The sequence below is a fragment of the Gopherus flavomarginatus genome, chromosome 4, assembly GCF_025201925.1.
Source record: "Gopherus flavomarginatus isolate rGopFla2 chromosome 4, rGopFla2.mat.asm, whole genome shotgun sequence".
Classification (NCBI taxonomy): domain Eukaryota; kingdom Metazoa; phylum Chordata; order Testudines; family Testudinidae; genus Gopherus; species Gopherus flavomarginatus.
In genome coordinates, this window is record NC_066620.1 from 89959555 (window position 1) to 89984330 (window position 24776).

The following is a 24776-nucleotide window of genomic DNA, read 5'->3' on the forward strand; positions in this document are numbered from 1 at the left end:
CCTTCCACTTCGGAGTGGAAGGACCCTCCGCCGCCGAATTACTGCCAAAGCGGGGCCCCCCTGCTGCCGAAGACTCCAGGCCCCCTGAATCCTCTGGGCAGCCCTGTTGCAATCTGTGGGCAACGGGTTTGTCCGAATGCAGCCGCTTGAAGGATCAAGGACTTTGTTTTTACTAGAAAAATGTTCATGAGACTCTTACCCAAATCTAACAGCAAGAAGAACATGCCTCACAATCGCACATTAAAGAAACATACACCAAATGAAAATGTGCCTGCTGCATCTGCTCACGACTATGACCCAAGAAGTGGTAATCCATTGAAAGTGCCATGTATCATAACAGAGACAAGGTGGGTGAGGTAATATCTTCTATTGGACCAACTTCCGTCAGTGAAAGAAACAAGCTTTTGAGCTACACAGAGCTCTTCTGCCAGTCTCTGTGTAGCTCAAAAAAGCTTGTCTCTTTCACTGAAAAAAGTTGGTTCAATTAAAAAGTAGTACCTCACCCACCTTGTCTGGCTAATAATGTCCTGGGACCAGAGGTGAAAGTAAGCCAGTATGCCCCGGTAGGATGTACATGGAAGCCCCAGACCCTTTAAATTGCCACCAGAGCCCTGCTGCCAGAGCCCTGGGGAAGCAGCGGCGGGCTTGGGTGGGGATTTAAAGGTCCTGGGCTGTGGCACGTATTACCACCCCAGTCCTTAAAATAGCCGCCAGAGCCCCGCCGCCGCCTCCCCAGGGCTCTGGCAGCAGGGCTCCAGGGACGATTTAAAGGGTTTGGGGGTCCGGTAGCTGCTACTGCTCTGGGCCCTTTAAATCGTCCCTAGAGCCTGCCGGAGCCCTGGGGTAGCAGCAATGGGGCTCCGGTGGCGATTTAAAGGGCCAGAAGCTCAGTCGCCACTACGGCCCTGGGCCCTTTAACTTGCTGCTGGAGCCCCACCACTGCTACCTCAGGGCTCCAGCAGCAGGGGTCCGGAGACGATTTAAAGGGCCGAGGCAGTAATGGCAGTCAGAGCCCCGAGGCCTTTAAATCATCGCCCGAGCTCCCGGCTGCTGCTGCTACCCCGGGGCTCCAGCAGCACGGCTCCGGTGGCGATTTAAAGGGCCCAGGGCTTCCACTGCCACTACCCTCTGGGGCCCTTTAAATCACCACTTGAGCCCTGCTGCTGGAGCCCTGGGGTAGCGGTGGCGGGGCCCTGGCAGTGATTTAAAGGGCCAGGGGCTCCCGACTGCAACTACTACAGTGGAGCCCCGGGCCCTTTAAAGCTCCACCAGAGGCCGGGGCCCCGGGGTAGCAGTGGCAGCCAGGAGCCCCGCAATGGTGATTTAAAGTGGTAGCTGGTAGCTCAGGGATGATTTAAAGGGCCCAGGGCTCCCAGCTGCTGCTACCACAGCCCCAGCCCTGGGTCCTTTAAATCCTGATTTAAAAAGCCGGGGGATTTAAAGGCCCCACCTGTTCCAGTAGAGGCCACGCCTCTTCAGGCTGAGCCCCCGCCCCCCAGGACTCCGGAGTACCAGTAAGTCCTTTAAGTTACATTCACCCCTGCCTGGGGCCAACATGGTGCCAGTAATGCTGCAAACATGTATAGCATAATCACCTGGGGAAAGTATTGTTCTTCATAGTGCTCAGTGGATGGTCCTGGAACACCTGTCCCTGATTCTCTTTTATGAGTATAGCCTTTTTAAAAATTTGAATTGATTGATAGACCTGGGTTTAAACTATAGTGTCCCTAGGGAAGGGGTGGACAAACTATGGTGTGCAGGCTGGATCCAACCCATCAGGGCTTTGCGCCATGGCATAGCTCTCTGCCTTCCCTGGCCCCACGCCACTCCCGGAAGTGGCCAGTACCATGACCCTGCAGCCCCCGGGGAAGGGAAGACAGGGCTCCACGCACTGCCCTCGCCTGCAGGCACTGCCCCCCACAGCTCTAATTGGTCAGGAATGGGGAGCCCAAACCCCTCCTGCACCCCAACCCCCTGCCCTGAGCCCCTTCCTGCACACTGCACTCCCCCTCCCATGCTCTGCACTCCCTTACAAACCCCAACCCGCTGCCGCAGCCCTACTTTCATGGCCCTGCATACAATTTTCCCACCCAGATGCGGCCCTCATGCCAAAAAGTTTGTCCACCCCTGCCCTAGGGAGTGAGCTCAGCTCCTGTGCGGCCACAGTTTCAAATCAATAGGGTGAAAGTTACCCTTTAAGATTCTCTTAGACTGGGAGACTCTTAGAGACACATGAAGAGCAAACACAGTGATCACAAACACCGTTACGAATAATAAATCTTGTTTGTATTATCAGGTATAAGTTACACTCACATGCAAATCTACAGAACCTGAGAGCCCAGGCAACAACTAATGCTTTATTCATACCCAAAGATATTAGAGTCTGGTGGATCTTTCAACAGATGGTTATTGATAGAGGGGTGCTTCCTGCTAAGGTCTTCCCAGTGAGGTATTACGTTACGGTCTTCTCACTTTACTGCAATCAGGGAATCGCTTTTGTCTTCCTATTCTGAGCACACATAACCCTTATGCATATGTATGAGGGTTCCAACCCTTCTTTTCCTTAACTGTACTTCCACACCCCTTAAATTTTGGGAGCCCCACTTTTCATAGGTTGTTTTCTTAGTTCCCCTTTTTCTTATTAGCATTTTATTAATATTTAGGTACACATGTTCCCATGGTAACCTGCAATCAGAACAGAATTTTCGATGATGTATCAATCAGATATCATGTGGTCTAGATGGGTATATTGCAGTCTGTTTTTCTATAACATCACCTATTGGCACATCCTTTGCAGTAATCATGTGGCTTTATTGACATAGGGTTATTCTTAGGTCACCCACTTATGTCAAGCTCCCTTAAGTCTAGTAGACTAAGCTGAAAATTTACAGGCCTTAACTTGTAGGCCTTTCATTACAGCCACGCTTTACTTATACATCTAATGTGCAGTCATCACTCCTAAATCCTTGTCAATCTTATTCCCCTATAGTTCTCAGTGGTACCAGATGATAGAACAAGGAGTGAAGGTCTCAAGTTGAAGTGGGGGAAGTTTAGGTTGGATATTAGGAAAAACTTTTTCACTAGGATTGTGGTGAAGCACTGGAATGGGTTACCTAGGGAAGTTGTAGAGTCTCCTTTCTTGAAGGTTAAGGTCAAGCTTGACAAAGCCCTGGCTGGGATGATTTAGTTAGGGATTGGTCCTGCTTTGAGCAGGGGGTTGGACTAGATGACCTCCTGAGGTCCCTTCCAACCCTCATATTCTGTGATTCTAGTATAGTCTCATCCTACTTACATAATCAATTTGTGATGAATAGATATATGAAATAGCTTATGGGTTAACCACAACAATAAAACAATTAAATGATAAAATGAATTAAGTGGCTAGAAGAGAGTAAATAGGCATATTTAATTTACCTCCTTTTTGCCATTTTTCATATACAGCAAACTCATAAGAAGGGCCATACTGGGACAGACTAAAGTCCATCTAGTTCAGTATCTTGTCTTTCAACAGTGGCCAATGCCAGGTGCTTTAGAGGGAATGAACAGAACAGGTAATGATCAAGTGGTCCACCCCTGTCACCCACTCCCAGCTTCTGGCAAACAGAGGGGCACCATCCCTGCCCAGCCTGGCTAATAGCCATTGATGGACCTATCCTCCATGAATTTATCTATTTCTATTTTGGGTTAGGGTTCGGGTTTATCCCGTTTATCTGAATGGCTTCGGGAAAATTGAAACTTTCGGCTAACCGGATGTTTGGAGAAACTGAAGTGCTACATTGAGCTGCAGTTTCACTGATATAGAAATACGGGGAACAAAGGGAGTAATGCTCATACACCTCTACCCCAATATAACGCTGTCCTTGGGAGCCAAAAAATCTTACCGCATTATAGGTGAAACCGCGTTATATCGAACTTGATTTGATCCACTGGAGCGCATAGCCCCGCCCCCCCACAGCACTGCTTTACCACGTTATATCCGAATTCGTGTTATATCAGGTGGCATTATATCGGGGTAGAGGTGTATTTGTTTAGTATTTTGTATTTTATTAAAGAGTAAAAAATAAACCTCTTGAGTTTATTAAGCCACCAAAATTGTATTAAAATTGTGTCCACAGTGATTTTAATATAATTTTAGTGTTTAAATTCAATAACATTTGGTTTTATTCATTAATAAAGTAGAAAATATTAAGTATTAAAAGTGAAAAGCCCTTGATTAGCACTAACCAGCAGTAAATGGCTAATTGAGAAGTTGTTAGCGGGTGAATAACTAATATAGGGCTACATGGGGGACACACAATGGATTGAGATAACTAGGATTTTGGGGTACAGGTAACTGGGATAACTGGAATTATACTGTGCCTCTATCATGACCCTCTTATTCTCCTTTCTAAATGTATGAGGTCCTAATCATATGTGTTTTTATCTGGAAGCCTTTTCTTGCCTCTAATAATTTGTTGCCTGTCGCTGAATCCTTTCTGTTTCTCATATAAACTTCTTGAGAAAGGGCAAGCAAAACTGAATGTACTATTCAACGTAAGAGAGTGCCATCAATTTGTACACTTTCACTTTTATACTCTATAGCAAGACTGATTCAGCCCAGCATCTCATTTGCTTTTTGGACCACAATTTTACCTTAGATATTTTCATTGCCTAGGCTTGTTGAGAGATTCCAAGGGGCTTGTTCCTCAGCCCCCGTTAAGTCTCCTGCGTTCAAAGTCAACAATATATTCCTTTCAGAACTAAAGATGTTCATCTGGGATGGTAACATAACACTAACACTCCATGAAACAGAGCAATCACTCCAGCTATCTGTTGCTTTGCTCAATTAGCAGAGTCATTGCAGTTTTATTCATAGATAAACAAATTGTTAAGGCCAGAAGGGACCATTATAGTTATAGAGTCTGACCTGCACAACACAGGCCTAGAATTTCACCCAATAATTTCCTGCACTAAGCCCATATCTTGTGGATGACAGAGTCATATGTCTCAAAGACTTGTGTAGTCCTTCTTCCAATTACTTAGCCCAATTCTCTTATCTCTTCTGCAAATTCATAGTTCATGCAGCATCAACCAGTCATGCATGTCCTTCTAGGCTTTGGTTCATCACAGATTGTTTTTTGTTTTGGATCAAACCAAGATTTTTTTTTTAAATTTCCATTTACCTATTAAACAGAAAAAAATCAGTTATTCACACAGTTCCATCCAGGTGCTGCGGATGCAGACATGAGACATTTACACTCAGCAATAAACAGCAATCTATTTTTTTTTTCATGAATCAAAACTTGAATAAATTTCTTTTTTGGGTTGAACCAAATGTTTTGTTCTACCTGAAATAAAACATTTCATTTTGCCTGTGAGTTCTTTAGCCTTTTAAAAATAAAACTCAAGTAAAATTCTAAAAGCAAAATGATTTTGATTTGAAAAATCAAAACATTTCATTTAAAAAATGTAAAAACAAAACATTTCAATTTTTAAACAAAACATTGGGTGTTTGTGCTTTTTTTTGTCAAACAAATTGGTGAATCTGACACATATTCATGAACTCTTTCAGTTGTCCCAAATCAGCATTTTTCAGAGGAAAAAAAAGATTTTCCAAAAATTTTTGCCGACCTCCACTTGTTTGCTTGACTTTTATTAATCTTGATGTGTGACTCTCACAGATGGTTGTACACAGAACACAAGTCCTGGTAGTAAGTTTTATTATTAGAAATCCTCCATGAAATTTACGTTAACTAAGACCTAGTCTCAGCAAACTCTAAGCTGAAGTACCTTTTGTCTGTACATTTTGGTTCTAATACTAATCAGGTCGAAGTGAATGAGTTTTGCCATTAACTCCAAAAAAAACAAAATCAGGCATTTTATCTTTTTTTTTTAAACTCTGTTGTGGCAATTAATGCTTCAGTTTAGAAGCCATAAATCAGAATCAAAAATATAAATATTACTACAAAGCATAAGTATGTCAGTTGGTCCTCATCTCTGTTTATTCTTGCCTGAAGCACAGCCATTTGGTGGATTTCATTTCCATCGAGTTCTTTGGCAGTAAAAATTACTCAGGAGGAAGCCAATTAATAATTTACTACCATGAATTTCTAAGTGCAATGAATTTTTCAGGTTGATCTGACTGTTAGCATGGTTATAAATAGAATAATGAATGTTCAGTTTAATCTAATTTCTTTCTTAGCTTGTACCTTTTTATTAGTCATTGGGCAAATTGGATATTCTATGGATAACTGTAAGTTATGGGTCTTTCATTCTGAGACCTCATCTCATTCATTTGTTCTTCTGAAGCTAAATAAATACGGTGTCTCAGAAGCATAAAATACACACATGATATTTGTAGAATTTTCTATTTTCTGTGCCTACACCTCATATGATCTATGTATTTTTGTTTTTGTGTTTCCTGTATTTGAACTTCTTTGTTATCAATCAAGCTATTATATTTGGAGCATTCCCTCCCCCACATCCTCTTGCCTTGTAAAGAATTTGACACGGTACCATGTGGGAAAATATTAGTTTAATTAGAGTGGATGGGGATTAGTACAAGAATTGTAAGGGGAATAAGAAACTGGTTAAAAGGGATAAGACAATGGGTTGTTCTGAAAGGTGAAACATCAGACTAGGGGTAGGTTATTAGTGCAGTTCCTGAAAGATTGCCTTGGGATCACTCTTAATATTTTTATTAATGACCTTGGCACAAAAAGTAGGAGTGTACTAATGATGATACAATATTGGAAAGCATTTGGAATATTATAGAGGAAGATCTGGATGACCCTGAAGACTGGAGTGACAGAAATGGGATAAAATTCAATTGCACAAGGTGCAAGATCATGCACTTAAGGTCTGATAATAAGAATTTCTGCTACAAAAAGCTGGAGGTTCATCAGTGGGAAATGACAGAGAATGAGACAGACCTGGGTGTGGAGGAGTCAATCACAGGATAACTATGAGACACCAAAGTGATGCAGGTGTGAAAGAAGCAAATGCAATCCTAGGATGTATTAGACAAGGCATCTCCAGTAGTGTGTGAGAGAGAAAGAGAGGTATTTATGCCATTATACAAGGCACTGGTAAGACCTCATTTGGAATACTGTGTACAGTTCTTATCACACATGATCAACAAAACTAAATTCAAACTGAAACAGGGGCAGAGAAGAGCTACTAGGATGATGAGAGGAATGGTGGGCCTGTCGTATGAAAGGAGAATGGAGGAGTTTGGCTTGTTTAGCCTAGCAAAAAGAAGGCTATAGGGGATATGACTGCTCTCTACAAATATATTAGGGGGTAAACACATAAAGGGCGAAGAGCTATTTAATCTAAAGGACAGTGTTGGCACGAGAACAAATGAGTGTAAACTGGCCATGAAAAAATTCAGGCTGGAAATTAAAAGATGGTTTCTCACCATCAGAAGAGTGAGGTTTTGGAGCAGCCTCCTAATAGGCATTGTGGGGCAAACAACTTACTTAGTTTTTTAAGACAGAGTTGGACAAATTTGAGTGCAATTGTATTATGGGGCTGGTTGTGATAGTGGGGGCAGGACTCAGCAGCCCTGGGGCTCTCTTCCAGTTTATAATTTATGTTCCTAAAGCTCATGCTGAAGGGTTTCAGTTGGCCAGCTGCAGGAGTGAGGAAGGGATTCCTGCCCTCCCCTCAATGGATTCTGATGGGGTGTTGTGGTGGGTTTGGTTGTCTGTTTTTGTCATTCCTCTGAAGCATCAGGGATGGCCCCTGCTGCAGACCAGACACTGGATGGGGTGAGTCAGGGCTCTGAGATGGCACCAGTCATTCTCTCTTCTCAGGTGCCTGACTGGCTGATGTGTGCTCAGGGTCTAACTGATCACCATATGTGGGGTTGGGAAGGAGTTTCCCCCCACATCAGATTGACAGTGACCTTGTGAGGTGCAGTGTATTTATATGGCTCACTTGCTTGGATGTTTGAGTAGCAGCCGTGTTAGTCTGTATCAACAAAAAGAACAGGAGTACTTGAGGCACCTTAGAGACTAACAAATTTATTTGAGCATAAGCTTTCATGGGCTACAGCAAGTGCTCCTGTTTTTGCTGAGATGTGTCCATTTAATGATTTCCCTGCCACTTCATGGGCTTTTGGCATTGGTGCATCTCGGTTCATCCTACTCTCTCCCTGTCGCACACAATGTTCTAGTTTTCTATGATCTCATTTTTGTTGTTGGTTTTAGTGCGCGGGTGCTGGGTGGTGTTGGTGGACTGTGCTATACAGAAGGCCAGACTAGATGATCTGGTGGTTCCTTCTGGCCTTAAACTCTATGACCCGTGTGCATCAACGTGGGGGAGTGATGCCATGGCTCTGGCCCTCCCTGCTCCTCTGCACTCACTTGCTGACCACCTGTTCCAGAGTACTTAACAAGTGCAAGTACATGACAGTTTTGGATAATTTTTCTTTGGAGTTTATTGCAGACCAGACTCATTTAATGGCCTTTAATGATGACTGCAAATTGCAATATATTAGATTGTAAGAATCCCATTGCAACATGAAGGCAGTGACAAATCTTGTAGTAAAAGCAGTCAAAAACTGTTTTTAACTCTGGGACTCTCCACGTGTTTTAAATCTTTTTTTTTTTAATTGATGGTGCAGTTCCTTGTGCCATAAGAGTTGGGAAGGGCTAATGACATCTACATAAGTAAGGGTAGCAGAATCTAGATCTAATATTGAAATATTTATTATTTTGGTGAACAACAAATATATATTTTGAACTTTATAAACCCACTGTGGTTTCGAATGATGGCATGATAAATGGGCTTTCCATATATATGATGGAAAAGATTTAAGAAAACCCAGCAATGCCATCTATTATACCATCAACTAAGCTATCATTCAAAACCACAATGGTTAATACTGTTCAAAAAATACTTTTGTTAATCACCCCCCAAAAAATTACAATATTAGCTCTAGATTTTGCTATCTTTATTCATGTGATGAAATAATGTACTCCTTGAATAGTCAAGAACAATGGTTCTCAACCGGGGTTGAGAGGTTTTCCAAGGGGTACACAGAGGTATGCAGAGGTCTTCCAAGGGGTACATCAACTCATCTAGATATTTGCCTAATTTTACAACAGACTACATAAAAATCACTGGTGAAGTCAGCACAAACTAAAATTGCATACAGACAAAACGAGAAAATAATCCATTTTTCAGCAATAATGTGTGTAACACTTTTGTATTTTCAATGTCTGATTCTGTAAGCAAATAGTTTTTAAGTGAGCTGAAACTTGGGGTAAGCAAGACAAATCAGACCCCTGAAAGGGATAAAGTAATTTGAAAAGATTGAGAAACACTGGTCTAGGACATGCTTTCTTCCAGGCACAGGGGGCTGGGTGGAAACAAAATAAGAGAAGGATATAAAAGGCATTATTAAGCTTGCAGCAGGTATGGAGCAACGTGGTGAGGGAAAGAAAAAACAAGACCAAAAAGTTAGGTGAACCTAAGTTCACCAGGACCTTGAAAGGAAAGATGCAGAGTTCATATTTGATGGAGAAGATGAGAGGAAGCCAATGAAAGGATCTGAAGGAGGAGGCGGACACAGTCAGAGCAGCTGACAAGGTAGATGCTTTTTACAGCTATATAATTGATAGGAGTTGGGGTGAGGTGCAGGAAGATATGATTACAAAAGTTCAGACAAAAACAGATAGGGCCTGTGTAAGTTGAGACCATAAACTCCATGACATCTTAGGAAAATAGTCAAGGTTGCTTTTGCAGTTACAGATAGTGGCAAGGGTAAAAAACCAACCAACCAAACCTAACAGATCAATAGAACAGACAGTGACAATCATGACAGAGCCCCTGAAGGTGCCTGCAGAGACCCAATAAGCAATTAACACAAAAAGTGTATTTCTCTTTAAGGCTGATCAAATGCAGTGCTGTTGTCAGTCGGCCTCTGAGAAACTTCCCCAGTATGGTGGTGTCACTATTGTCTCAGAGCTTTTTTCAACTGAGTCATTAATAAGTCATCAGCGTTGTTCACTTTCCATATAAGGACATGGGAGGAAAGATATGTCTTGATGGCCTTTAGCAGTTGGGAAGGAAAGATTAAACAAGGCCAAGTAGCCCAAGCTGAATGTGGCTGGAATAGAAACACTTTGGGTCTCAGAATCACATTGAGATGCAGTAGTTTTCTGAAGGAAATCTAAAGGGTAGGGAGGGAAAGCTATAGGTCTGCACGCTTCCAGTATACTGAGTAACTCAGAATTACTGTACAAACAGCAAGGGTCCTATTCTGTATGTATATATACATTTTTAACCTCCTGGAGAGAAGGATTTTAGCTTCCCTCACAATATAATAATAAGCACGATACTTAACATTTATATAGTGCTTTATATTTTCAAAGTGTTGTACAAACTACTATTTAAATGTAAAACCTTTAGGTAATCTGTAATATCTGCCGTCTTTTAACTTCAGATGGATAAAGGTAAAAAAATGTAGTCCAGAGACTAAATAAGGTTCAGATGTTACTATTTTAGCAATGAGCTCATGGTGTCTTTCAATCTTCTCTTAGGAGAATCTCTTTTACAATAGCTTGTTTCTTCTCAAATCTGGCCCATATTGTATATAGTAATTATAGCTCTGCTGAAATTCCAAGCTAAAAACAGAAATGCAGCATGTGCTTATTTCCCCGTACAGTTCTCAAGCCAAGAGATTGAAAAAGACTGACTGAGAGAACAGGAGTGCAAGCAATAGACACATCTAATATTTATTGCAAACCTGCTCTGCCTGGGAGTTGGGAGCTGTCATTTTCTGGTGCTTATTAGGTATTCAGGAAAAGCTGAGTCTGATTGGATGTAGTAGGACCTAAGGCGAGGGAGTGAGGGAGTGGAAAGAGAGTTCAGCTTGCAGCACTGAAATGTAAACAGTGGAAAGAAAGACAGAGTGAAAAGCACTTAGCCCTGAGCAGCAAGCAGCATGCTGCAAGATTTGATGGCTCTTGTAATATACCTTCTGTGCATCTAGCTGTACAGGACTTGATGAATCAGCAACAGATACTTCGGAGAGTCTCTCTTCCGTGGATTTAATATAGGGGCAATTAGGATGCACTAGCCTTCTTCGTCACTGCAGCTCCTCTTTGCTCTGCACTGTAGTTCAAACGGGGCAATGGAAATGAATATGAGGAAGTTCACAGTGCGTAGGTTCTTTTCAGTATATCTCCGCAAGAAGTCTCGGTCGAAGAGCTCAAGTTTAAGTAGATTTGAGGTAAATTTTTATTAAGTTATTTATATGTGGCAAATATTCTTATGTGCTTGTTATAGAGATGGGGGATGGCTGCACTTGCTGATGTAATCAGCAGTTAAAGGTAATCTTCCTCTAGAGGTGGTGGTGTTTGCAATGGTATTACTTCAGTATCACTTAGCAGCTTTTTTTGTAATGCACTGTATATTGCAAAATATATTTGGCATGTTGCTGAGTTTATTTTGCCAGAGTAACGCATGAGAAGGAAACCTGAATCAGGACATTATAAGCTTGTTTGAAATAATTACAGATTTACCTAAATTAGCACAAACAGCACCAAAATATATAGTAGCTGCCGGCTTTACTCTTCCTAACCCCACCCACAACTCAGTCTATTGCAATTCTTGGTGTTCAGTTTTTTTTTTCATGTTTTGCGAAAGTGACTCACAGTTCTTTTATCCAAGATAGTAATTGCCCTTGCTTTGTCTGCCTATAGCTTCCCATCCTTGTCATGTATTTGCATTCATCCTCTCTTCAGCCCATCCAACCTGTCATTTTTCAGTTACTGATAAGGAGAAGTTATTGTGTGGGAAAATGTCAAAATAATCTATATAAAATGCGTTAGCACTATCACCAAGTGAAATGCATTTTCAGTCAGAAGGAAGTATTAACATATAAGAATGTTTGGATGGGGTAGGATCAGGATTTCTGTATTCCGTCCATCACATCATTTTTTGACCCTGTATCTGGAGTTGGGAACAGTCATTTATGTATTTTTTTTGTTCTCTTTGTTATTGCAGATGATCTACTACCTCCCCATTAAAACAAAGGTATACAGGGCTTGATTCTCCCTTACTTGCATTTTTTTACACTGGCATAATTCCATTGACCTCAATGAAGTTACTTTCAATTTGCAGCAGTGTCCTGAGGGGGGAATCGGGTTCATACTATGCAAATACATTTTAAAATATTTCCTTCATGTCATATCTACAACATCAGATAACTATTTGATGATAAAGTTCTGGATATGTCATTGCTTAAGCAGGTTATGATAAAGATTGAATTTAAATCATTTAAAAAAAAAACCTATTTCCTGAAAAAATTGTATTGCTTGCCTAATTCTGTTTCACCTATCAGATAGGAATACATCACAATAAAAAAACAACTCTGTAAACTAATGTTGGCACCAATTGATAACCAGCCACATTAATCCAAACCTCATTGGCAGGGAAACAAATTACTCCTCCTTCAGCTGTGTGCCCAAATCATGGAAGTGCTAAATTAAAGAGATGTATCTTGCAATACTCCATGAAAGTAATCAAATCTGTGCTCCACCAGAGCAGATGCAAAGCCAGGTGCAGAGCTGTGGCTCTTCCATGAAGGAGTTCTACTCAGGGACTAACAAGAGCATCATGACTGATCATCAGTGCCAGGACAGAGCATAGCAGGCGATATGACTTCTGAAGTATCAGAGTCCCAGCAGATCACTTGTGTTAACTATTCGAGTGACAATGCCGTTGGTTCGTTACACGGGGGAGAAGCAGTTTCCACCATCCTAATAAACTAATCTGTTGGATAGTCTGACTGAATAGCACAACTCCTCTACATTTACAATAATTCAAATTCCTGTTTTTAAATAAGTCTTTAAAATTCTTTTGGCCATAGTTATGAACAATAATTGCCTTTTAAACAAATTATGAGATTTTTTTTAAACGTCTGTGGGATATTTTCTCTAAACTTGTTTTCTTGTACCAGGATTTATTGACTTTAAGATAATCTTGTTCAAGAAGCAAACGAATAGATCAGTTGTAACCCATTTAAATCATGAGCATCACATCCACTCCCCTCTTCCCTTCTTTATTTGGCAGTAATAACTCACTTTATGCAAGGTCACTCCATATTATAATGCAACAGGGAACAGTGGGGTTTCAACCAGGAAGAAAAAAAATAATTCAAAAAATCTGTTCTGCTATTTAAGTGTGAAAATCATCAGAGAAGTTCCAGCTTAGTGGAAAAACCAAACACAAACACCAGGCCCCCTGTGTGAATCTCATCCCTTAGAATTTCTGTATATACACTCATAATTGCAAGCTAATGAGCATTCATCAGCAAAATATAAAGAGCAAAGGAGGCTTGCCAGTAGTTTGATCATTCGAAATGGGAGTATTCTCCTTCCAAATAGATATACTTATAAAGAGACAAAATATTAAGTTGATACATAGAAATTATCATGAACAATAAGTAAAATAAAGTCAGGGAACTTGGAGAAAATACACAAAGCAATGTTTTGCTTAGTGGTTGTTTGCTATTGCACCTGGCAGAAATCATGTGCTGGTAGATCTGATTTGAAAATCATAGGAGGATCATTGTCTGTCTCCCTCCCCCCCCCCCCGGCCCCCGCCTTTTGCTTCAAGTAATTTATATCCTTAAACTACCACAGTTACTGTAATGTCTAAGATATATCTACTAGGTAAGGTTTTGCTGATCATTTTATCCCCCCCGCTTCTTGTGGTTTAACTCTAGTTGTACAAGATTCATAGTTCTGTAAATCAGAGGTATGAATGCAGAAGATGACTTTGCAAGTTGCAGACCAAAACTTGACCTTTGCTTAATGGCTGCAGTACACCAATATCACTTCTTTATCGGAGACATCCAAATCCACTGCCTCATTTACACTATTAGGTTTTTAACTTGTACATGACTTGGGTAGTGCATGAGTAAGGTAGTAGAGACCAATGTTATGGTAAATAAGGAACATGTTAGGGTTTTTTTCCTCCTTATCTGAAATGTGCCTTTTATATTATTCTGGAGAAACTCAGCTCACATTTGTAATTATTTTGCTACATATTCGGTTTTTAAGTTTATACTATTTTTTTCAATATTTCTTGGCCTTCCTTTATATTTTGCGATGTAGTATTATTCAACATGAAGAGCCAATTTCTTCCCTTGTACATGTGCACACAATTATTATTGAAGTCCACTGAACACCCAGTGAATTCAAGGGGAATTGCATGGGTGGAACTGAAAGCAGAATTTTGTTTATAATTCTTACCTAGTGTCAATGAGCATAAATGTAAAACCACCAGGAGAAAGTGCACACGGCACGGATCTGCTAAAGACTTTGAGTCCCACTGGAATGTGTCTTATGACACAGATGAAGATTCCTTGATTTATAAATAAAAGTCAAATATGACATTCTAATAAAACAATTCAGTAAAGACCCAACAAGCAAAGAATTATGATATTTATTCCAATGATGCAAAAGCCTTTCCTGCCCTTAAATGTTTCTGGGAAAATGAGTATCTAAAACATTACCAAGAATGAACAAATGGCGATGGTCTCCATTTTTGTTATCTTATGTTATTTTTAACTTTGTGTTTAGTCCCACTAATATCTATGGTCCATATTCTAGCCCTGTCTAGATCCTTGATATAAGTGAGTCTCCAAAGTGAGTCAGTGCAACTCTTAGAGAAGACAGTCCTAGCTGATAGTTCTGTAGAGCTGTCATCTTGGGAAAGTCTGTGACCATGAGCAAAAAGATTTCCCCTGGATCTCTCTCCTCCATGGAAATCTGATTAACCTCTCCAAAGCCTGAAGAAGGGGCTCATGATCTGTGGGGTAGGGCTCTTCATCTCTGCCAAAGAACACCTTCCAGTGTGGCTCAAAATCTCTAGCAAATCCATTCTGTGTGCACTTGGGTGGCCAGGGGCCTAATAGAAATGGTGTCTCCAACCTCTGAGAAGCTCTCTTGGTCCTAGCCACAATGTGCACATGGAGTCCTAAGTCCCTTTCTAAATTGGGCCTGACCACTTCCAAGGCTGGTTGTGTCACTCCAGATACAAGTAATGTGAATCTTAAAGGCTAATCGACCCTCCCCCCAGTAAACTCCTTCCACATTAGAGGGCCAGGATTTGACCTAATATGAAGGCAGGGATGGGGGGAGTACAACTTAATCAGCCACCTTCATAGTCTCAGGTCATCAATCCCAACTAGTGTTCCACTATCATCATTCCTTTCTTTGGTGTACATTTCCTTTTCTGGTGATTGAAATATAATCAAGCCCTTCCGAGTTCTTCTCCAATTCCTCTGTGTTGCTTTGCAAATCCAGATCAGTACATCTTTATGTCTCGGTATGAAAATCCTTGGAGCTACTGGATGGCTTCACGTGAAGTATTGTTTGTAATGTAACATCTTTGGAGATGTAAAGATAATACAATTATTGGGGGCATATAAGTACCTAGACATAATTTCACATCTCACTAATGAACAGTAACACAAGGAGTCTGTAAGAAATATAATCCTTACAGAGATCACTCAGCATGGTACAGGATTGTTTAAAATAGCAAATCAACAAATCACTTTTTTGAAAATGTTCCTGGATTAGACCTTTCAGTGTGTTCAGGGTCTCTATCTACACTTATATTATTTTTATCTCAACTTATTTTCAACATCCTCCTCCTTTTTCCTTGACTGTAATATTGTTCTCATGGTAATTATAATGCTTTTGTTGGGGGATTTTCCAATGTACAAATAGGGGTTGAGACCCTCAACTCCCATTGACTTTTTCAGTGGGAGTTGGGTGCTTTACTGTTTTGGGGAGGGGAAGTTAGAAAGAAGGTAGATGAAGTAATATCTTTTATTATACCAACTTCTGTTGGTGGAAGAGACAAGCTTTCAGGCTTGCACAGAGCTCTTCTTCAGGTCTGGGAAAGGTACTCAGAGAAGTGTCACAGCTAAATACAAGGTAGAACAAACTGTTTAGCATAAGGAGTTATGCTGTAAGAAACCATTCAAGATTAAATGGACAGTTAACACCTCTGCACTCATAGGACAAAAAGCTTTGACAATCTCCCCCTTTTGTGTTTGGTGTACATTCCTTTTTTTTTAAAAATCCCTTCCCATCCTTGAGCTCACTTCTAGGGCACATTGTAGTTACTTTATATCATCCCAATCGGAGGTCTGGTAGAATATATGGAGTATGTTTTATGCATCTACAATGACTGGTTGTACGTTCACTGCCTGCAATTTTATGTTGGACAGGTTCTGTAGAATTAAACAGGGGTGAAACAATAGACATTAACCAGGATTCTATAGAAATGATTCTAAAAACTACATAATTAAAAGCATTAAACCAGTACATAGAATATAATCAAGTCCCTTCATTTTTTGTTTACATTGTTTAAAATTTTGGGAGAATTTTTCTGTGTTTATTACAAAAATTGAAAAACTTGGGTGAATATTGGTGAAAAATTAACTGTACAATTTTCTGGGGAAATATTGAGATTAATATTGAGGGATGGGAGGATGGGGGAAAGCATCAAAAAGAGAAAAATAAGAGGATTAAAACTAAAAGCAATTTTATGCTGTGGTTTATTTCATGAATTGTACATTGTCAGTAGGTACACACACACGTACATGCGTATGTGTATTTTCAACTACACTGCCTTATTTTAACAGACAACCTTTGATTTACACTTAGACTAATTTATTATTAACATAAACACCACTAATTCTGTTGGCAAAGTTATCATTTTATATTAAATGAGATGAGTCGGTAGGACTTTTTCCGTAAATGATAGCACAATGCCTTTCTCTTCAAATTACATTATATTTGCAGTGTCTCTAAATTAGTGGTTTTCAACCTTTTTTCATTTGTGACCCCCCCTAAAAAAAATTTGAATGGAGGTGCGCATCTCTTTGGAAATCTTAGACATAGTCTGTGGACCCCTGGGGTCTGTGGAGCACAGGTTGAAAACCGCTGCTCTAAATACATTTTATCTAATTCATGAAGAGAAAGAAAGTCAATTGATCCGAAACTGAGAAAAACAGACAGTATCCCATTATATTGCAGTCTGCTTATAATGTCAAAAGAAACACAGTAACCTTGATAAGACTGCTGCTTCTGTGCATCGTCCATCAGTCTAAAAGTTAAAATTGCTGCAAAAAAATCAGCTGGTTTATTATATATGATGTCCAAAACATCAGTAAAGAGCTACAATAATCTCTTTAAAATAAATTATCCCAGTACGTGAGACAAAAATATTTCAAAGTCAGAAGGTTTATGCAGATAAATAAGCTGGTATGGATGTTTCTCCTCTAAGTTCAGATACACATTTCTTAGACAGGAGCCTAGTTTGCATCCTGACTTTCAGATATAAAAAAAAAATTAGTCCAATGAAATTGTTTAGTTCCTACAGTAACTTCCTAGATGACTTTGTGTTCACACACCAAAAATCCATATCAGACACATTGTCTCTCCAGACACACAGCAGTCAGAGTTTAGTATCTCAAGAAGCAGATGAAGTGATAGATGAGAAGAACTTGACATACAATGAACTTGGCCTGCTTGTTGTATTAAAAGACCTAAACCTCCCCAGGGTCAAGTCCTTCACCAGTTGAAAATTTGTTTACTTAGGTTTATTCAATGAAAATAAGTATAAACACTCCTCAGATACAGCACTCCTGCTTCATGAACACATCAGGGTGCCTGCCACCTGCAATTTTGTTGTCTGTTTTCCCCCCCCTGCTGCATGGAAGATTTTTCCACTTCAGAGGAACTGATGAAGAACTCATTATCTAAGCCTGACTTAAAGAACAGTTAGAGTTAAGCTAAGAGAGGTTGGGAGGGAGGGAGGAGGTGGTGGTGGTGGGAAGGGCAGTTTTCTGATCTGAAATTTCCAATTTCAGAAGTAATACTTATAGAACATACTGATGTCAGATTCAGCTGTGACACCATGCAAAATGCAACTTCCCGCTGAGAAGTACTTAGTGCACAGTGTCCACAGGCTTGGCATGGGGCAGGCTTGCTTTCTTCACATGACAGGTTGCTGCTTGCACTTTGTGAGGATACTAGCTCTAGTCTCATCAGTGGTAAAATACAGGGCACACAAAAGGCAAGTCCAGGGCCAGAAGAGGGAACTTAACGCTGAAATGAACTAAACCAATTAGTTTTCAGGCTGCCGACTGGCAGATGCAAGAGAAGTCAGGGACTATTTAGCAATGGTAGATTCCTAATATACTCTTTTATTAAATACACCATTGGGGGGAAAGGAGAATATTGCTGTATTTAAAAGTTTCCAATTGCAAGTTGTGATGTCTGGAACTTTATAAGAAAACTCCGCACCCGATAAAGCTTACCTGACTTCAGATCTCATTACAAATGCAAAATAAAGTGCAGTTTGCATTTATGTAGGGGGGAGTGTTGTTTTTGTTTTTTTCTGGTTTTGACTGTCATAGCCTTGCACCTTCTGAGTTTCACTGTGAGGTTCCAGTTTAATACTACCCTGATCAAACAGGAGAGGTAAAGCCCATGAAACTTGGTAGTTTTGGGTTGAGTTTTACACAGTTACCATCCAAAATTGTAAATCAACGCAAGTTGGCTTGAAATGTGACATTTGCTGAGATTTTTTCAGACAACCTGGGTGATCAATTTTGAATGGAAACCATGCTCAGCGTGACTTCAACCATCTGAAACTACAATACACAAAAATTGGCAGTTTCAGTTGATTTTCGCCTTGAGCTTCTAGGTTCGTTGAAGTGCAGAACTCAAAGTGAAACACTGTGGGTAGAAACACAGAGCAAAAAGGGCAAAAAGTTGGTAGAGGAGGCAAAATTACTGAGTTTCACCTAGCTTTAGTAACTGTTAACTACTCTTTTCCGAGGTAATGTAGATGCCATAGGAACTGGTGTTATTTCCACCACTGACTTACAGTGCCATGAAAATGGTGCAGAATGGAGCTAGAATCCCAGACAGAGGTTCCTGCTCATTTGGAAACCGAGCTGAATCATGAGTGTAGGTCGGAGTCCTGATACAGCAGCAGTTGGGAGCCCAGGAATCTAGTGGGCCCTGCAGGAGTTTCTGGTGCTGGAAAGAGTCAGGTTTCAAGGTGAAGGGAGAGGTAGACCCACAAGGTGTTTGAACTGTGGGATGGTGAGAAAACAGACAGAGCCATCAGGGGCTGGGGTGAATTGGATACGGAAAGCTTTTTGTGTGGTTTAGGATTTTGGGTGAGTAGCAGAATGTGGGAAGGGAGCACTCTAGAGATATGCAGTGAAGACCACGTTTTGAATTTGCTTTGGAACCATCTGAACATTGTTCCATCCCCGAACTGACTGTCTACTATGAATAAACTCTTCATGAAACAAATGTTCTGTTATTTTGCTGACAGTTGAATTTTCTCCCAGCTGATGTCCTGGTCAAGTATACACATGGAGGCAGAATGCTAAAAGCAACCATGTACTATTCCCACTGTCAGGGTCTACAAGTAAACAGATTTCAGAGCAGTAGCTGTGTTAGTCTGTATCAGCAAAAAGAATGAGGAGTACTTGTGGCACCTTAGAAACTAACAAATTTATCTGGGCATAAGCTTTCGTGGGCTAAAACCCACTTCATCGGATGCATGCTGTGGAAGATACAGTAGGAAGATATATATTTTCACAGAGAACATGAAAAAATGGGTGTTGCCATACCAACTCTAATGAGACTAATCAATTAAGGTGGGCAATTATCAGCAGGAGAAAAAAAAACTTTTGTAGTGATAATCAGAATGGGTTATTTCCACCCGTTGACAAGAAGCTGCGAGTAGCAGTAGGGGGAAAATAGTTTTCACTTTGTGTAATGACCCATCCACTCCCAGTCTTTATTCAAGGCTAATTTAATGGTATCCAGTTTGCAAATTAATTCTAGTTCTGCAGTTTCTTGTTGGAGTCTGTTTTTGAAGTTTTTTGTTGGAGAATTGCGACTTTTAGGTCTGTAATTGAGTTACCGTGGAGGTTTAATTGTTCTCTGACTGGTTTTTGAATGATATAATTCTTGACGTCTGATTTGTGTCCATTTATTCTTTTACGTAGAGATTGCTTGGTTTGGCCAATGTTCATGGCAGAGGGGCATTGCTGGCACATGATGGCATATATCACATTGGTAGATGCTCAGGTGAACAAGCCTCTGATGGTGTGACTGATGTGATTAGGTCCTATGATGGTGTCCCTTGAATAGATATGTGGACATAGTTGGCAATGGGCTTTGTTGCAAGATTAGGTTCCTGGGTTAGTGTTTTTGTTGTGCAGTGTGTGGTTGCTGGGGAGTATTTGCTTCAGGTTGAGAGGTTGTCTGTAAGCAAGGACTGGCCTGTTTCCCAAGATCTGTGAGAGTGAGGGATCATCCTTCAGGATAGGTTGTAGATCCTTGATGATGCGCTGGAGAGGTTTTAGTTAAGGGCTGAAGGTGACAGCTAGTGGCATTCTGTTACTTTCTTTGTTGGGCCTGTCCTGGAGTAGGTGACTTCTGGGTACTCTTCTGGCTCTATCAATCTGTTTCTTCACTTCAGCAGGTGGGTATTGTAGTTTTAAGAACGCTTGATAGAAATTTTGTAGGTGTTTATCTCTGTCTGAGGGATTGGAGCAAATGCGGTTGTATATAGAGGTTGGCTGTAGGCAATGGATCGTGTTATGTGGTCTGATGAAAGCTGGAGGCATGTAGGTAAGTATAGCATCAGTACGTTTCTGGTATATCGTGGCATTTATGTGACCATCGCTTATTAGCCCTGTAGTGTCCAGGAAGTGGATCTCTTGTGTGGACTGGTCTAGGCTGAGGTTGATGGTGGGATGGAAATTGTTGAAATCATGGTGGAATTCCTCAAGCGCTTCTTTTCCATGGGTTCATGTGATGCAGATGTCATCAATGTAGCACAAGTAGAGTAGGGGCATAGGGGACAAGAGCTGAGGAAGTGTTGCCAAGTCAGCCGTAAAAATGTTGGCATACTTATGAGTGACAATGTTCTAGGTGATGCATTGGTACTTTGAGGAGAGGGTCCCCAAGAGCTTGATTTCTAAGATGCTGGGCAGCCTCAGCTCCTGTTGACTTCCACAGGATTTATGGGTGCTCAGAACTTCTGAATCAGGCCACAAGATTCTCCACATCAGTGTTCAGCAGGTTCAAATCCTTGAGCTTTATTTATGAGGGGAAAGGAGTAAAACTAAAGAAATTCATTGGCCCATGGTTGCCTACTTTTATTCTCCTTAGACACTGGCAAATGGGGAATCGCTCTGCCTCCCAAAAGTAATGACACTGAATCTCAGACCGTGACAGTCCACTGATCATCAGGAAGATAAATGAGTGATGCCAGCTGGAGAGCTGTATTCCTGTGCCCGTCTCAGTCCCATGAATGTCACACTACAGGAGGGTTACAAAAAGCAAGGGCAAAAGGCTAAATTTCATATCTTGCATGTGGTGTGTACAGTGAGCCTTAGCTTTAAAGTTCTCCAGGATTATAATAGCCATGGTTGTTCCAGTCAAGAATGACAGGAAAGAGTGGATAAGCAGAAGTGAGAGGAACAGAGAAATAAAAAAAATAGATTATGAAAAGAGGGAGGGGTGCAAAGGAGTGGCCTGTTTCTCATAAACCAGGTTAGTCAAAATGTTCTATTTTAAAACCATCACAAATTCTATATTTTAAGAAACAAATTATGCTTTTAATCTATTTATTCTAGATGTATTATCAAGGGATGGAAATCTTAATCCACAACTTTGTTTCCATAATTACTAAAGAGAAAAACTATGAAGAGAGAAATCCAGGAATTTTTCTCTCCAAAGGAATAGCCCATCACCCATCTCTGTTTGCCATGAGATTTTTTTAAATGTTTTTGCCAACAATTATTATTAGAGTGAATTTTAAGACTTAAGTTGGCCATCTCTATCCCAGAATCAGTGATCAATGGTGTCAAGTATCAGAGGGTAGCTGTGTTAGTCTGGATCTGTAAAAAGCGACAAAGAGTCCTGTGGCACCTTACAGACTAACAGACGTACTGGAGCATAAGCTTTTGTGAATACCCACAAAAGCTTATGCTCCAATACGTCTGTTAGTCTGTAAGGTGCCACAGGACTCTTTGTTGCTTTTTAGTGATAAATGGGTGTCACATCTGAGGAATGGCTCTGTCTCTAGGCAGAGGGAAGGGAGGGCAGAAGATGAAATGTGAGTCATCACCATTTTCATGATTATCTGTCCACCAGTAATCAAAATGGTTACATGTATCCTGTGGTTTTTGAGAGAAGGAATACTGATATTCCTAGCTAAGTGATGTGCAAAGCATAAACTGATATACAGCAGATTGCGGTATTTTTAAAAGTTCAACCCTGACCAATATTTCTTCTGGGAAATCTGAGGAGGTAAAGAAACTTTAAATCGGTACATCATGTTTCAGAAATGGTGGATCCCTGGAACACTTGACTGTGTTCTATCCAGGCCTTCCCGTTTGGGAAAGGTAAATTCACTTGCTAGATTTTCAAGTATCAGGAATTGTGAATGCTGCCTGAAATAAATTCAGTCCCACCAAACAATATAGGCCAAATCATGGTTGCTTCAGCACAGGTGAGCTGAGAGGAAAGCAAGCCCAGGGAATAGTTCTCTATCCTGCACAGAAAGAAACTAGATCTGTCTGCAGAAATAGCAGCCGAAGGGAGAGGAGAGTGTCTGGATGGAGCCCTATCTGCACTGGTGGGGAAGAGGGGGAGAGGGAAGGAAGAATTGTTTACACCTGTTGTACAGGTGTAGCAAGTTCCACTGTCTGGCGCTTTTTTCCCCTGGTGCAGCTGGAGATATTATGTGAGTAAAGTGGCATTTAGGTTTTTCACAGATATCTAGAGACTGTGGAGAACATCATGGGTGTGGTGTGAGGAAAATATTTCAAAATTTTGTATGGTTACTTCAATTCTGCAGAAATTTTGCAAATGCAAAGAGAGAAAAATGTTCTGTACAATAACTTTTTGGATGACCCAGCTCTCCATAGGAGCCTTCTTTTGTTGCTGCTCTGTGTGCAGATTTGCACTGACTTCACAAAACCAGAGCTTGTTTTGGGTTAAAAAAAATCTGAAGTCACCACAGACACCATCACCTTTTCTCAATCTTAGATCACAGGAAACAGTGATTCCTTTCTAGCTTTGGCAACAATTAGTATGGCGCTTCCTTGCGTAGATCAATTTGAATTTAATACAGTACTCAACCAACTGCCCTATTTTCAGCTGTGAGTTAATGTCTAAAAACTGTTCATCCTTATTACATTCAGATGCTAAAGATGGAATCAGCCACCAAACCCTAAACTAGTGAAGAGAGACCGTCTAAATTTACACTTAGAAATCAAATGTCAGTGCAAAGTTATCCACTCACAGCTAGTTTCAACATGCCTCAGCTTTAGAAGTTTTTTTTATACTTTGTCTACTTTTAAGTTTCCAAAACTGGTCTACAGACAGAAGAAGAGGTTTCCTTCTCAAGGCAGTTTTGTTATGCACAAACTGGCAAGAATCAAAAAGCTACTCAACTTTGAAACTCTTCAGACACAGAAAATAAGATTACACATTTCTATTTGGACTCTCTATGTAGATTCTTATCACACTCATAACTGTGGTATCTAAATTTCCACCTACTTTTAATTAAGTCTTAAACAGTTAAGGACAAACACTGTTCAAAACATTGGACTTTCGTTTATGGTGAGAGATTCAAGGAAATTACATAATACAGAAATAAGAGCTGATTTACTAATGTATTTACAGTACCTCACTTTATGCCCATTTCACTAGTTATCACACATGACATTGGAAGTCTCTTCTAGCCCTACATTTCTTATTGCTACAAAAGGTGCACGAATCTGGTAAAAATGAAATAGGAGCATCTAGATTGGAGACAAGTGTATTCCTTTGCATTAGAGTTGTACAAAATGTTTGCAAGTGAACTGGAAAACTTCAAAGTTTGAGGAGGTTTATGCACTTCAGTTACATGAAAATTAGTCCTATTTTGAAAAAAATCTTGGGTTTTAAACAGATAATGGGTCCGCTTTTGAGTGAAAATAAGGGATTCCTTTTTCCAACAAATTCTTTTATTCTTTTCAACACATGAAACTTTTTTTAACATAGATAACTTTTTGAAACAACATAGACAAAATTTCACATCTGGACACACGACTACAAAAAGTTAAAGTGTAGTGGTGTGAAATAGTCTTGACTAAAAATATTCATGTTTTTCAGATCGTTAAAAACTTAGCAATGTTTTTCGGACAGAGCAATAACTGTGGAAGCTATTAAATCCCCAGGGCAGAGCATGAGAGATTTTCATTGTTGATTTTAAAAGTGTTGTTCACTTGCTATCTCAAGACATCTTCATATCAAAGATTGTCTTGTACACATGCCATGGGGAAGGAGGTGTGCCCAATTGAGAGACTATGGAGAGTTGCATCCTACAGAATCACAAAACATGGCCTCTAGCCACATTCTCTTTGTAACTGAAGATGGAGAACAAAGTTAATCAGTTGCAGGGTGTGTGGACGTTATTTGACTGGTGAACCAAAACAAAGTTCTACTTATCTGTCAAGGAAGTTGGCCATACAAGCAAATATTGTAGAGGTGTTCATTTATATCTCCTAACAGTATTTCTGTCAATTTGCATATAAATAATCTGCTGCATTTGGGCTGCTGGCATATTGCCAGTTCAGCTCTCTGCTCTGCATCACAAAGTATGACTCCTGTTCTTTGTTCTTTAAAAAAAAAAAAAAAAAAAAAAACAGTTAGAAGCCCCAATCAAAGTACTGATTT

The 24776-nt window shown here is 40.3% G+C and overlaps 1 protein-coding gene across 5 annotated transcripts in view; it reads left to right on the forward strand.

Annotated features, from left to right (window-relative positions):
• RPS6KA2 (ribosomal protein S6 kinase A2) overlaps window positions 1-24776 on the forward strand; it is a 463478-nt gene that overhangs the window by 202447 nt on the left and 236255 nt on the right. The window contains exon 1 of one of the 5 annotated variants that reach the window (XM_050949057.1): window positions 10897-11221. The exons of the other annotated variants lie outside the window; for them this stretch is intronic. Coding sequence (XP_050805014.1) covers window positions 11123-11221 — 99 coding nt within the window. The 5' untranslated portion in view covers window positions 10897-11122. Of the gene's footprint in view, window positions 1-10896; window positions 11222-24776 lie in introns of those variants that run through there. 5 annotated transcript variants of the gene reach the window in all.